The sequence below is a fragment of the Podarcis liolepis genome (genome assembly GCF_965112155.1).
Source record: "Podarcis liolepis genome assembly, chromosome: 14".
NCBI classification, from domain to species: Eukaryota; Metazoa; Chordata; class Lepidosauria; order Squamata; family Lacertidae; genus Podarcis; species Podarcis liolepis.
Genome location: NC_139569.1, coordinates 16896840 through 16909624, shown reverse-complemented (window position 1 = coordinate 16909624; position 12785 = coordinate 16896840). Strand labels below are relative to the sequence as shown.

General features: G+C 45.2%; 1 protein-coding gene across 8 annotated transcripts in view; it reads left to right on the top strand.

Annotated features, from left to right (window-relative positions):
- The window catches only part of SPSB3 (splA/ryanodine receptor domain and SOCS box containing 3), a gene marked incomplete at its 5' end in the record, with an annotated part of 17213 nt that extends 4428 nt beyond the window's left edge, over positions 1–12785 (top strand). Inside the window, 7 exons of one of the 8 annotated variants that reach the window (XM_083474462.1) lie at positions 60–201; positions 5002–5150; positions 7246–7423; positions 7767–7954; positions 9609–9711; positions 11025–11150; positions 11818–12785. In XM_083474462.1, coding sequence (XP_083330588.1) covers positions 135–201; positions 5002–5150; positions 7246–7423; positions 7767–7954; positions 9609–9711; positions 11025–11150; positions 11818–12161 — 1155 coding nt within the window. In that variant the 3' untranslated portion in view covers positions 12162–12785. Of the gene's footprint in view, positions 1–59; positions 473–947; positions 1558–5001; positions 5151–7245; positions 7424–7766; positions 7955–9608; positions 9712–11024; positions 11151–11817 lie in introns of those variants that run through there. The other 7 variants (XM_083474460.1, XM_083474465.1, XM_083474459.1 and 4 more) reach the window with 7 other exon arrangements.

The following is a 12785-nucleotide window of genomic DNA, read 5'->3' as shown; positions in this document are numbered from 1 at the left end:
TGAAGAGGGAGGAACAGGGTTTGCCAATGAGAGAGATGGGAAAGTCACTGGCGTCACCACGCCGTACTGCGCGTGCGACTTGAGCGCTATGCCGGGCGCTGAGCGAGGGAAGCGTCCAATCAGGAGAGAGGAAGATGGTGCCGTTCCCCCGCCCTCTCCCTTTCGCCGGGGGCGGGAGGAGCAAGAGGAGGAGTGACGCAGGTAGGAAACGGACGTGGAAGGAGGGGAGGGAGCCGAGCCGAGCTGCCAATGGGCGCGGCCGAGGTGGGCGCGCGCAGCGTGGATTGTTTATATCTCGCCTGTGGGAAGGAGGCCGGGGTGCGGCGCCTGCCGATGTGGAGCGGAGGGAGGCGCGCTCGCTCGCTCGCTTCTGAGGGGCCGGGGGAGGAGGAGGAGGGGAAGCGGCTCTGTGGCTGGACGGCTGAGGTAGGCCATGGGGGGTGTTCGCGGCTGAGGAGAACGGGGCGTATGTGTATGTATGGGGTAAGCCCAGCGTGCGGCCTACAGCTCGGTTGAGAAAGTACTTCTGAAGCCACTAGCGGACCGTTGGCCAGTTTCTGGCGGGACCCCTCCCAGTGGCTGCTGGGAGTTCTCGCAAAGGACGCTGGGTAAAGTTGGACACTGGTCTCATTGCCCCGCCCCCAACTTACGAGGCATTTATTGGGTGCTTGGCCGAGAGACAGTGAGCCAGCGCAAGAATTATAGAATTGTACAGTTGGAGGGGGGGGGCGACCCTAAGGGTCATCTAGCCCAACCGAATGACTGTTTCTAAGTGGGGGCACGATTTAGCTGAAGTCAAGAGGTGCCTTTTCTCCTGTAGTTTTTTAAGGTACCTCTGTACCTTCTTTGCTTAAAAGACTATTGGGAAGGATGTGGTGTGTGTGTGTGTGTGAAAGAGATTTGCCTAAAGGCCCAGTCTGGGGTTTGGGGTTCTATACTGAAGACACCCCCCTCTCTATCTCTGCACCCCATAATTTAAAACTTTTTAATTGTAACATAATGAATGAGCCAGAGGCCCAGTAGCAGGATATTACATTATGCAAACAAACAAACAAAATTCTAAAATGAAAAAGTAGTAACACAGGCTCCGTTACTTCCGGGTTGCCGTGGAGTGCAACCTGAAAGCGCTCAACCTGAAGCACATTCAACCCAAGGTATGACTGTACGTGCATCTGGCATCCACAGTTTTGTTGGGGCTACCAGAAGCATGAATGTGGGTATTGGGCCAGGCACCTGCACTTTGTTTCGTACTTAAGAGTTTCCTGTGCCAAATATTAGCACATCTGAAGTGCATATAATTGTTGCATATAATGTGGATCTGTTCTTGGAGAGCCTGGTTTCACAATGGATTCATGGGAAATGGTGGGACTTGAACTAGGATAAAATCCCAACTCTATATGGACAACGTAGTTCATTCTATCCTGTGGGGCTGGATTACCTGTGTGCTTTGGCTCACCTCTGTGATACTAGCATTCTGTATTGAGGCAGTGCAGTATAGTTGCATATAAAGTTGGATTGGGATCAGAGAGACCTGCTTCAAATCCCTGCTTAGTTAAGGTAAGTGGCCTTCCAGGGTGCCTTTCATATGCCCCTCCTTTATGTGCTGAATTTAATTACTGACCGGGCACATAATTTAAATGTTATTTTCTACCTGTGTGTGTTAGAAAATAAGTGATGCAAAGTCACTTCTGCTTTATGGGATGTCATTGCCATCTTTGAGTAGTGATGGTTCTCATTACAAACTAAGTGACCTTTTCTTTCCACTTGATAGTTTAAGGCTGTGATCATTTAATACAATTTATTAAAGAAGTAAAAGTTAGGATACTTTTATGCAAGAGTATTTATATCTAAGGAAAACTGATCATTGATTATGAATCCATAATTGATAACTTTGTTCTATGGTCACATTACATAGTGCTTACTGAGCCTCGTGGATGCCTTAGGAGCCTAGCCTTTCCTTTAGCTTTCTGGGACTGTAAGCTGGTGATAACCACTCCTCTGTGACATATGAGAGTCACTCTGGTTACAGCCATCTAGACTTCCCCTTTCAACCCTGGCATTTTCTAGCTAGTGTGGATTGCAACTCTGTATGCCTAAGCCAGTGGTTTTCAGTCAGTGTGCCATGGCACCCTGGGGAGCCTTGAATGGTGGTCAGGGGTGCCGCAGACAACACTGACCTCTGCCCCTCTTTCCTTCCTTCCCTCCTTTCATGCCCTCTTGCATCTCTGCCTCCCAAAGGCTTGTGTGGCTGTTTGTTGCAGCAGCCCTGGCTACAAGCTCCTCAGGCAAATGGTGCCTCTGGAGCTGGCCAGGGGGTGCTGGTTGCCAGAAGCTGAGGCAGCCTCAAAAAGGGGTGAAGGGCTGCTGGCTCTGCAGGCAAGGGGTGACATAACTGGGCTTCTGAGACTTGGAGCACGTTTCCCCATAGGGGAGCCATAGAAATAATGTAGTTGGTCAAGGGAGCCCTGGACTCAAAAAGGTTGAAAACCTCTGGCCTAAGCATATATTATATGAATGCATATTTGCTGTTGAAGCAGTGCACTGCTTTCTAGCGCTAGTGGTTTTTGCACTCCTTATGGCATCATTATAGGCTCATCCTACAGTGGAAGGAAGCAATCCTCTATTTTTTAACAGTTAAGGTATGTTGTCTGCCAGAGACTTTGCTTCAGTGCTCTTGATGTTTCCCAGCTGTGTCTTGGTGTGTTTTCAGTTTGTTTTCTGTTCATGCTCCTCTTTATCCCATACTTAGCTTGTTATAGCTGCTCCTTTGACTGTAAAGTTCACTTGGAGTAATCTTTTTCCTCACAAGGCAGCTCAGTTGTTGACCTGCTGAGCTGCCTGGAGTGGCTCATTTGATCACTGAGCCGAGTGGCCTTAATCGCATTATGCCTATCCTGGTATTCTTTACATGATGCCAGGGTTGGGCAGTTCTGAAATAGGGACCGTTAGATCATGAATGCTTATCTTCTGGGACACCTTCCAGGACCTCTTCCTGCAAAGTCATTGCAAAACATTTGGATTGTAAGAGCCCTGCTGAATATCTAAAGTACCTGAATGACAACCTCTTTTCTTTCATACCCCCTTGGGAGCTAAGAATGGCGCTATTTTTCCTCTGCAATGGCAATAATAATCATCATAATAATTTGCTTTATATAGCTGCCCCATAGCAGAAGTATTCTAGGAAGCCAGTGTGGTGTAGTGGTTGGACTAGAACCTGGGAGGTCAGGGTTCAAATCCCCACTCAATCATAAAGCTCCCAGGGTGACCTTGGGTCAGTCATAGCCTTTTAACCTACCTCACAGGGTTGTAGAGATTAACAGGGGAGTGAGCCATGTGGTCTTTGGAGAAAATGGTGGGATATAAATGCAATAAATAAGCTCTTCTGCTTTTCTTCTTAAGAAAGCTGGAGGGGCCAGCCAGATGGAGATGGCATTCACCAACCTGGCATCCAGAGATCTCCATGTGGTCACAACTGGACCTGTGCCAGTGGCAAAACATGCCTGGCACCTCACTAATTTCTAACACTGCTTATCCAATGTGCTTGTCTTGGGTATTGTGCCTCAAAAAAAGCACTTAATTTATCTGTTACAATATAGAGTCAGTGGTCCTTATTTTTGGTTTAGGCTTGGGGTGCAGTTTTGAACCCTGATTTTCATAAATTCCTGTAGCCTGGGGGTGAATAGTAGGGCAGGAAGGCTTTGGTCACATTTAAGCAAGTACTGTAAGTATTGCCTGTTGGCAGATGTTTCAAAACATTAAGTTTGTGGCCTGTAACTTCTCTGTATAGAATGATTGGAACCGGCTGCAGTGTAGCAAAAATGTATTTGGTTAAAACTCTTGATGTTTACATAAAGGAGGATAAGGGAGGTTCTTGCTGGTCTCTACTGTTGGATATCTCTTGTTTTCAGTAAAACATTTTCCCTTGTACTGTACTGTATCCTCTTCTTGACTGCAGTGTCCACCCCACCTCCAAAGTAGTATACAGCGCTATATTGACTTATCCAGAGAGCTTAGGGAAACACATGGTCATTTGCCCCCCTCAGTAGATCAGACTTGAAAGCACGACTTGCTCAAGGTCATCTGAGGAGATTCCCAGTGAAGTGAGGATTTGGGCTTGGTTTTCAATGATCTTAGTCTAATCGCTACATTGTACAATGCTTCCATTATGAAACCTTGCAATTTAAAAAAGTAAACTTTAAAAACATAAAACAAATGGACTCAAGAAAAAGGCCAGGGTAGGGTAGGTGGGAACTGGGAAGAGGAGTGGAAAACTATATGAAATGACATTTTCAAAGACTGAACTCTGGGGGTGGGGGTGCAGGATAGAGTACATACATGACTGCTGTGATGGATAAGTGAATCTGTCTAAGACTTAGAGTGCTTGATATGATATTATTCTCTTTCTGCCTTCTTCCTCTCTCCAGGCTCTCATGTCTCCTTCCATGTTCAGGCTCTTTTATAATATGTAGCTATTTGCTTCAGATGGTCTGTCTTGTGCATTTGTACAGAATTATTCTGAGAGTTATTAATTCCAGGGTTGAAAAAATGGTTTTAAGGCATCACTTGCAGTTATCACAGTACAACAGATTACCTTTGTTTCTGTGGACTTTCCCTAGCATTTTTGTTGTTACATTACCCTCCTCCCTGCAAAGAACTCAGGGTTGTGCATATGTCTCCTTGCAGCAGCCCTGCGAGAGGTTTAAGTCGGCAAGACAATGACTGCCCTAGAAACAGTAAGCTTTATGGATGAGTGGGGATTTGACCACAGATCTTCCCTGTATACTGCATATAGCTGCTTACTATCCTTTCTCTTCATTTACTTTGCCTCTCTTCATTAGATTATAAGCCTACAGGCAGGGCCTGGACATCACTTAATACATGTTAAAGGCTATAAATAATAAACAATTTCTGTCTGAAGGAAGGATTATTGTTCTTGTTATTGTGTGGTTAATAGTAATGTAGGAAGGGTTGGCTTGAATAACATCTCTCCTTGCTTTCCAGATTACCTCTCCAAACACGCCATGGCACGCCGTATGCGCAACAGCAGAGCCTGGCACTATGTCCTGAGTGGGGTACGCCGTGATGCAGACTCAAGGACAGTAGCATTGCCCTCTGGATCCCTTAGCTGGTCATCTGATTCTGATGGGCAGGTATGACAGTGTAGAACAGCCTTCTTAAGACCCAGTGCCATCTGGATAGTTGACTGTCTGAGTGGGAAAATTGACTGTTGGCATGTGTTTTGGATTTTTGACCAGGACTGTAATAGCTTTGCCCAATGAGATAAACTTTCATGAGCAATGAATCCATGAACATAGCAGGGAGCTTAAATTTATCTACATTCATGTTTTTTCTCAACTGGGTGAGAGAAGTAAGTTGGCACTATTCCTTCCCCCACTCCCACCGGAATTGAATTAAACCAGCATGTGTGGTAAACCACATGAAAGTTTATTTTGTGATAGATAGAGTCTATTTACTTCATCAGTTGATATTTTCAGAGTGTGGGTGCACCCAGAGCTTGTTTTCAGAGTGTATGCTCTTTTTGTTCACAATACTCAGATTCAGCTGAGATCTCCATTTGAGAGGTACTAAATAGCAAAGCATAGGGATGCGGGTGGCGCTGTGGGTAAAACCTCAGCGCCTAGGACTTGCCAATAGCATGGTTGGCGGTTCGAATCCCCGCGGTGGGGTGCGCTCCCGTCGTTTGGTCCCAGCACCTGCCAACCTAGCAGTTTGAAAGCACCCCTGGGTGCAAGTAGATAAATAGGGACCGCTTACCAGCGGGAAGGTAAACGGCGTTCCGTGTGCTGCGCTGGCTCACCAGATGCAGCTTGTCACGCTAGCCACGTGACCCGGAAGTGTCTGCGGACAGCGCTGGCTCTTGGCCTATAGAGTGAGATAAGCGCACAACCCTAGAGTCTGTCAAGACTGGCCCGTACGGGCAGGGGTACCTTTACCTTTACCTTTAAATAGCAAAGCAGGGAAGGAACATGGCCTGAGCCCCCAGCTAGTTTATTAAATAAATTTATTCATTGTGTTTATATACAGGTGATGACCACTTTGAGCGCATTCAATTGATGCGCGACCTCTGACATGTGGGTTGTTTTGGACTAGGAAGAGGGTAGAAGGGGTGGGAAGGGCTTCTGTGCGCTCTGCCGATGTGCAGGGGGGCCAGGAATGATAGCCCTGTGCAAATTGGGGTTTGCCTGCACCACCTTTCTACAAAGGCTTCCAAGGCGGTTTACAATTTTAAAGTACTAAGATGAAGGAAAAAACATGTAAAATTGTGAGTGGGGGCAGTCTGACTGGAGTAGGCTCTGATGTCATCTGTACCTGCCTCCCTCACACTCCTCTTCCTCCTCAGAGGAGCAGGCTGATGTCTGAAAATCAGGGTTTGAAATTGCACTGCTGTAGGGTAAGGCTGAACCACTAAGAGGGACTACTGACTGTTTTGTAACCAAAACAAACTGGGAAGTTAGTTAAAAGCATAAGACTCAGTGCAAAGAGGGAAGGTTAAGGAAGTAATAGTGCAATCCTGTACATGTCTATTCAGAAGTCCCATTAAGCTTAGTGCAACTTAGTCCCATATAAGTGGATATGGGGATTGCAGCCTAAAACAATAAAAGACCATCCCTACTTCATTTTATGCTATGGCATCCTCCTACACTCTCCAGCCAGTCTTCTTAGGAGCTAAACTTTCCTCACTAAAGCAGTGTCAGGCTTCCAATAGTCACTAGTATCAATGGGTCTCTTATCTTTTGTCAATTCCCCAGAGGAAGAACGTATAAGAGCTAAAGGAAGGTGGAGTGAGAGAGACAGCAGAAAAGCCTGCAGTTCTTCCTACTCTGTGGGTTTTTATATAGATAAGCAGGTGTCATATCAGCCCTTCTTGCCATATTATTGTGGCTGCTTCTTCTGCTTTGCTGCCAAATTATGGCTCTCTCAACCTCTTATCAGTTGAGAGGGTGCAGCTTCAATAGAGGCTACACAGAGCCCAAGCTCTTCCACTTCAGTCACCCTTCAGTAATTCTTTTCAGTAATCTTTAAAGTCTGGCAAGGATTCATTTATACCAGTGAAAGTGGACAGCATTGACTTCAGGGAGTATACGTAAAAATAAGAACTTAGCTTAAATATAACATTTCTGTTGAGAGGAGAAATCCATGGGAATGGAAAATGACATGGGTTGGTTCTGAGCATTTTTTTTGGAAAGAGCATTCTAATAGTTTGTTTTTCTTTCTTCTGGGCAGCACAGCGACTCTGATTCAGAGCCAGAATTTCCTTCTCTTTTGCCTTCCATACCCACAGCAATCCCTGTAACTGGAGAGTCGTACTGTAACTGTGAAAACCAGAATGAAGCTCCTTTCTGCTCTAATGTGCACACTATTCACCGGATCAAAGACTGTCAGTGTGGAGAGGAGGATGAATGTAAGGAAGCTTTTTAAAAATCTCATATGAGTTAGGGATGTGTTGGAATGTGACATAGATGTGCAGGGGGGGAAATAGTGATTGGATCTATGACTCCCATTGGCCATGCTGGTTGGGCCTGAAGGGAGTTGGACTCCAGCAACATCTGGAAGGTCATAAGTTCCTCGACCCTGCTCCATTTCTGATCTTTCTCCACAGGGCCTTTGGAGAACTTAAAATATCAGTTAAGAAGAGAAGGCAGAAATCTTTTCACATGCCCAGAACCCCTCTCTCTGACATGCTAGTTTTCTATATATATCATTTGTGTTTTTGAAAGTATACCATCTCCCCTGCTGTCATTTAGATTTTGACTGGGTATGGGATGACCTGAACAAATCCACTGCAACATTGCTGACCTGTGATGACCGTAAGGTGAACTTCCACATGGACTACAGCTGTGGCACTGCTGCAGTCCGGGGAAACAAGGAGCTAGCAGAAGGGCAACACTTCTGGGAAATCAAGATGACCTCACCCGTCTATGGCACAGACATGGTACGTTGAATAATGATGTTTGGGTGCTGCAGGGGGCAGCTAAACAAAACAGGATGATTCATTGATAGCAGTACACTAAGTGTATTCTTTTAAAATATTTTTCTCCTGCTTTTGCAGCTGAAAGCAGCAAGCAGCCAACATTAAGTGTAGCTTGAATTAATAAATGGCACAGCAGTAAAACGCATCAGAAAACAGGCCAGAAGCATGTAAAGCATCAGTCAGGCTATGGGGCTGGTGGATTAAAAAGATTTTCGAATGGCATCAAAACATGGCCAATGTAGGATCCAAGCAGCTGTCCTAGGAGTTCTTGGGCACAATGCCCAAGAATGCCATTTATGAAAACTGGCATCTTGTATGGTGAAATCCAGTGGGGACACCATGATCTGCATAATCTTAGTAACCTTAGGCCACCACATGCATGTACAGCTGTGTCTTTAGCCCTCAAATATGGTGCTTTCATATCATTGCTTGCTTCACTATGAGGCTGGAGGGTTCCATGCACTCCCAGAATGCTTGCTTAGGGGCTGCTGGAAAGGAGTCATAGCTCAGTATTTACATGCTAGAGGCCCAAAATTGAATCTCTGCTGCCATCTTCAGCTAAAATGATAAGGTAGCGGGTGAGGGGGAACCCTTGACCTCAGATCCTGGAAAGCTGCTAAGCTGCTGTCAGTCAAAGTACATAGTATGTGAGTAGATCAGGTATGGGGAACCTTTGGCTCTCTAGATGTTGCTGAACTATAACCCCCATAATCCTCGGCCATTGGCCATGCTTGCTGGGCTTGATGGGAGTTGGAGTTCAACAATATCTAGAAGGCCAAAGGTTCGCTAATTTTGGGCTAGATGAACAAGTAGTCTAACCTGATAGAACACATATTATTTTACGTGAACCAGCCCTAAGATGACTTGCTTATCTATATCCATTGGAATAAACTGTTCCATCTTAAGACCAAAAATTTCCTTAGTAATGTCTTGGCCTTTGCTGCAGGCATATGTGCAACATTAGAGACTGAAATGTTTCGGGGTGGTACCATATTTTCCATTAGAGTTGTAGGTTTGTCAAATTGCTTAAATTCAATTATCTGCCATAGGTCTACACAACCAATAAAGTGCTATGCAATAAATTGGATGATACTGTGCTGTGATATTATGTGAAATAAAATCATGCAGGTCAACACAGCATGTCAGATTGATGTACTGCTGAGGTTGGTCTGCAAGAGTTGAGTATAGCAGAGCTCAAACCATGGGCCAGAAACCAGAATGCAGGAGAGGGTAATTATGTAATATGTATTTGTGAACTGTCCAGATGCATTAACGAGGTTGAATTATATTAAATGATATTAAAAATGCATAGTGCTAGACAACTGAACAGTAAATAGTTCAGTTCTATCAATGTATTCTTTATCTAAACTAGAGGGAATGCATGTTGGTTTAAAAAGTAGGGAGTATGAATGATTTCCCCTACCCAAAGTGATTGGTGAACCTGAAATGTTCTCTGTAGTAGTGGAGCAGAATCAGTGGCTCTGAAGGCTAAATAAAAAGCTTACATGAGCAAATGCTCAGGTGATTGCTTAGGTGGCTCCATGATTTATGTAGTGTCCTTTTGTCTGTGTGCCTGCCCTCTTCTCCTCATTCCTAATTTTCTGTCCACATCTAGATGGTGGGAATTGGGACATCAGATGTGAACCTGGACAAGTACCGCCACACGTTTTGTAGCTTGCTGGGCAAAGATGAAGATAGCTGGGGCCTCTCATATACAGGTAAGGGCAGCATAGAAAATAATTCATGGGATGAAGGAGAAATGTGAAGGTTTGCCAGTAATTGGAGGTGGCTCACAGAGTGATTGAGCCATCAGAGATCATTGCTTAAAGTTGTGCTCCTTCAGATGTGTTTGGACTCCAAACTCCCATCATCGCCAGCCCCAGACAGCATGGTCAATGTTCACGGGTGATGTGAGTTCGAGTCTTAACATCATCTGCAGTGCTACAGGTTAGCCCTGACTGAAATGTTGAGAACACGAATGTATAAATTCTCCCTTACAAAGGAAGTGAGAGACCATGATTGACTAAAGGAGTTGGACATATATTTGTAACTGTAAACAAAAAGTGAAATGACTGGCTTCTGAAGGGGGGAGGTATTTCTGTATTTGAAGCCTAATGCCAGCAGGCAGGTGTGCAGCTGGCATGCCAGCATATAGGAATGGACTAGTGCATGTGGCAGGTGCATTTTAATGGGCTGCATGTGCATGGGAAGCCTGCACAGGTAAGGGCTTTTTCTTGCGGCTCACACCCTGTATAAATTGGCCTTGGAGTACAGGCTAGAGGGCCAAAATACAGGCTAGCTTCCGGAAGTTCAAACTTTATATTAACATCTTATTCTGTGCATCCCTATTTTATAGGTTATCAGAGAACTTGCACATGCACGTGTAATTAAAATGGCATCTTCAAACTTGCAAGTGTTGGTTTACTACTTACCTGTTCTGGACTGCTGCATGTGTGAAATTACTCGCTTCTATAAACAAAATGGCTTGGGCCAAAATTTGGCTAGTGAAAAAGCCAAGTATTCAGCTGGTGGTTAAAAAGTTAGTATCAATACTTTAAAAGTACATCAGAGCAGGTCCCTGTACTGAGAAGATTGCAATCTCAAACATGGCACTGAGCTGTCAACAAAGGCAGGAAACGGGTGAGGGTGAACTTGGGTGTGTACTTTCCTTTGGTTACAGTAGCGGACGATGCCAAAGGCTTTGTGGAATTAATGGTGACATCACACAGGTGTTCTGGGAGGCAGTTCTGGGCATGAGGGCCATCAAGGGGGAGAGGGAAGATCTGATTTGTTTGAAGGAGCACGGTCCATTTTGTTCTTGCACCCAGCTGTTTTGGCAACAAGTTTTTGTGAGGACTTGAATTAATGGATCAAGAGAGACAGATTCACTGACTTTCTGACAAGCAGTCGGAGGTTTGCCCATGTATAACTGATAAAGAACTAGGAAATAACTGTCTTAAGAAAAAGTTGGAATACACAGGATGAGTCTACAGTGTATATTGTGTAACTGTGGCTGCCAATTGCCCTCTAGGACTCCTCCACCACAAGGGAGATAGAACCAACTTCTCGACAAGGTTTGGCCAAGGCTCCATTATTGGAGTGCACCTGGACACCTGGCATGGGACTCTGACCTTTTTCAAAAACAGGAAATGCATAGGTAAGAGCAAGAGATCCAGAACAGGTTTAAGCTGACCAAACTTTGGCACAACTGAAAGGTGTAGTCCAGTTTTGAGATGAGGGGGAATGTTGGAAGAAGATGCAACTAAGCAGGAGGGAGCTATTGCTAGATATGGGGTAGGATCACTGAAGTGTGAGATCTAAAGTTTAAACTTTCTGCCTCTCAAAATATCAGCATGCTGTGTGTCCCTGCTACACTCATGTGTAAAGATGTCAGAGGGCCTAGTTGTTAGTCAAAAGCTTGGGATGCTAAGGCAGCACTATTGAAAGGCTGTTTGGAACTAGTAAAATGTAGCATAAACCAGAAGTACGGTATATGCATGTAAGCCAGCTTTGGCCTTCACATCAGCGTAACTATGACAAGTGTATGGCATCATGTAGCAGCATGACTGGTGCCTGGACAGTTTCCTTGATCGTGCACAGAGACAAAGAGCATAGAATCACACGTTGCTGCTGTTTTCATTGACACTTAAGTCCAAAATTGAAGTTTTCTCTGTAAGACCATCAAGGGATGGAGTGCCCTGCTCCCCAAATCCTTACAGTGCCCTAGCCAATGGCTGAGAGATTATAGCTTGTTGTGTGCTTTTCCCCCACTATCCTGTGACCATGTGTTGATCTCAGGCCTCCTTTTTGGTATTTCCATCCAGGAGTAGCTGCCACCAAACTTCAGAACAAGAGATTCTACCCCATGGTATGCTCAACGGCTGCTAAGAGCAGCATGAAAGTAATCCGCTCTTGCGGCAGCCACACCTCCTTGCAGTACCTTTGCTGTTTCCGTCTCCGCCAGCTGCTTCCTGACTATGTGGATACACTCGATGTGCTGCCCCTTCCCCCTGGACTGAAGCAAATTCTGCACAACAAACTGGGCTGGGTGCTGAGCATGAACTGTGGCTCGATTCAGCCACCCTCCCCCACCTCAGGAAATGATTCAGATAGCTCTTGCAGTTCAGATGCTGAGGAATGCCAGCGAAAGAGATGCAGGAGGACATAAAACTTTCTTTGAAGACCATGTCTTGAAGGATGAGGGTTTTTCCTCAGTGTCTTTATAAGGGTGGCTGAAGCTGGCTCCTCAATGAGGGCAAAGATTTCCCCACTTTCTAGTGAAATCTTGGAACTCAACAAGTGTTTACTGCTTTGGAAGAGACCTACCTTCAGGAGGCAAGCCATTCCTGTAGTTCGATTACCCCCGTTTGCCTCCTGCTCATCAACTACAGTTGCCAAGTTTTCTGGAAGAGTCTCTGAACCTTGAGACATTCAGTAGCCAAACAGGACAAGGAACACTTTCCTCCCAACAACCAAATGAATGAGACTCAATTTATGATGAAAACAGAGAAGCCAATGTACTGTTTTGGTTGGCCACTTGCAAGTAATGCCTCTGGGACACAGAAACAGCAATCTATCAATATAAAAAGGGCTCTTAATTTCTTGTGTGTTTTTCAGTGCTTTGGCACAGACAGCTCTGGCGCAAAATTAACTTGCTAGACTGTCTCTGTAAGTGAACTCGTGTGAGCCTTGCAGCTTTAATTGCTTTGCATGTCTACCCGCTGCTTCTCCTGTACTGAACTATATGGAAACATAATTAAAATACAAGCTGCATTGACTTACAAGGGTTGAA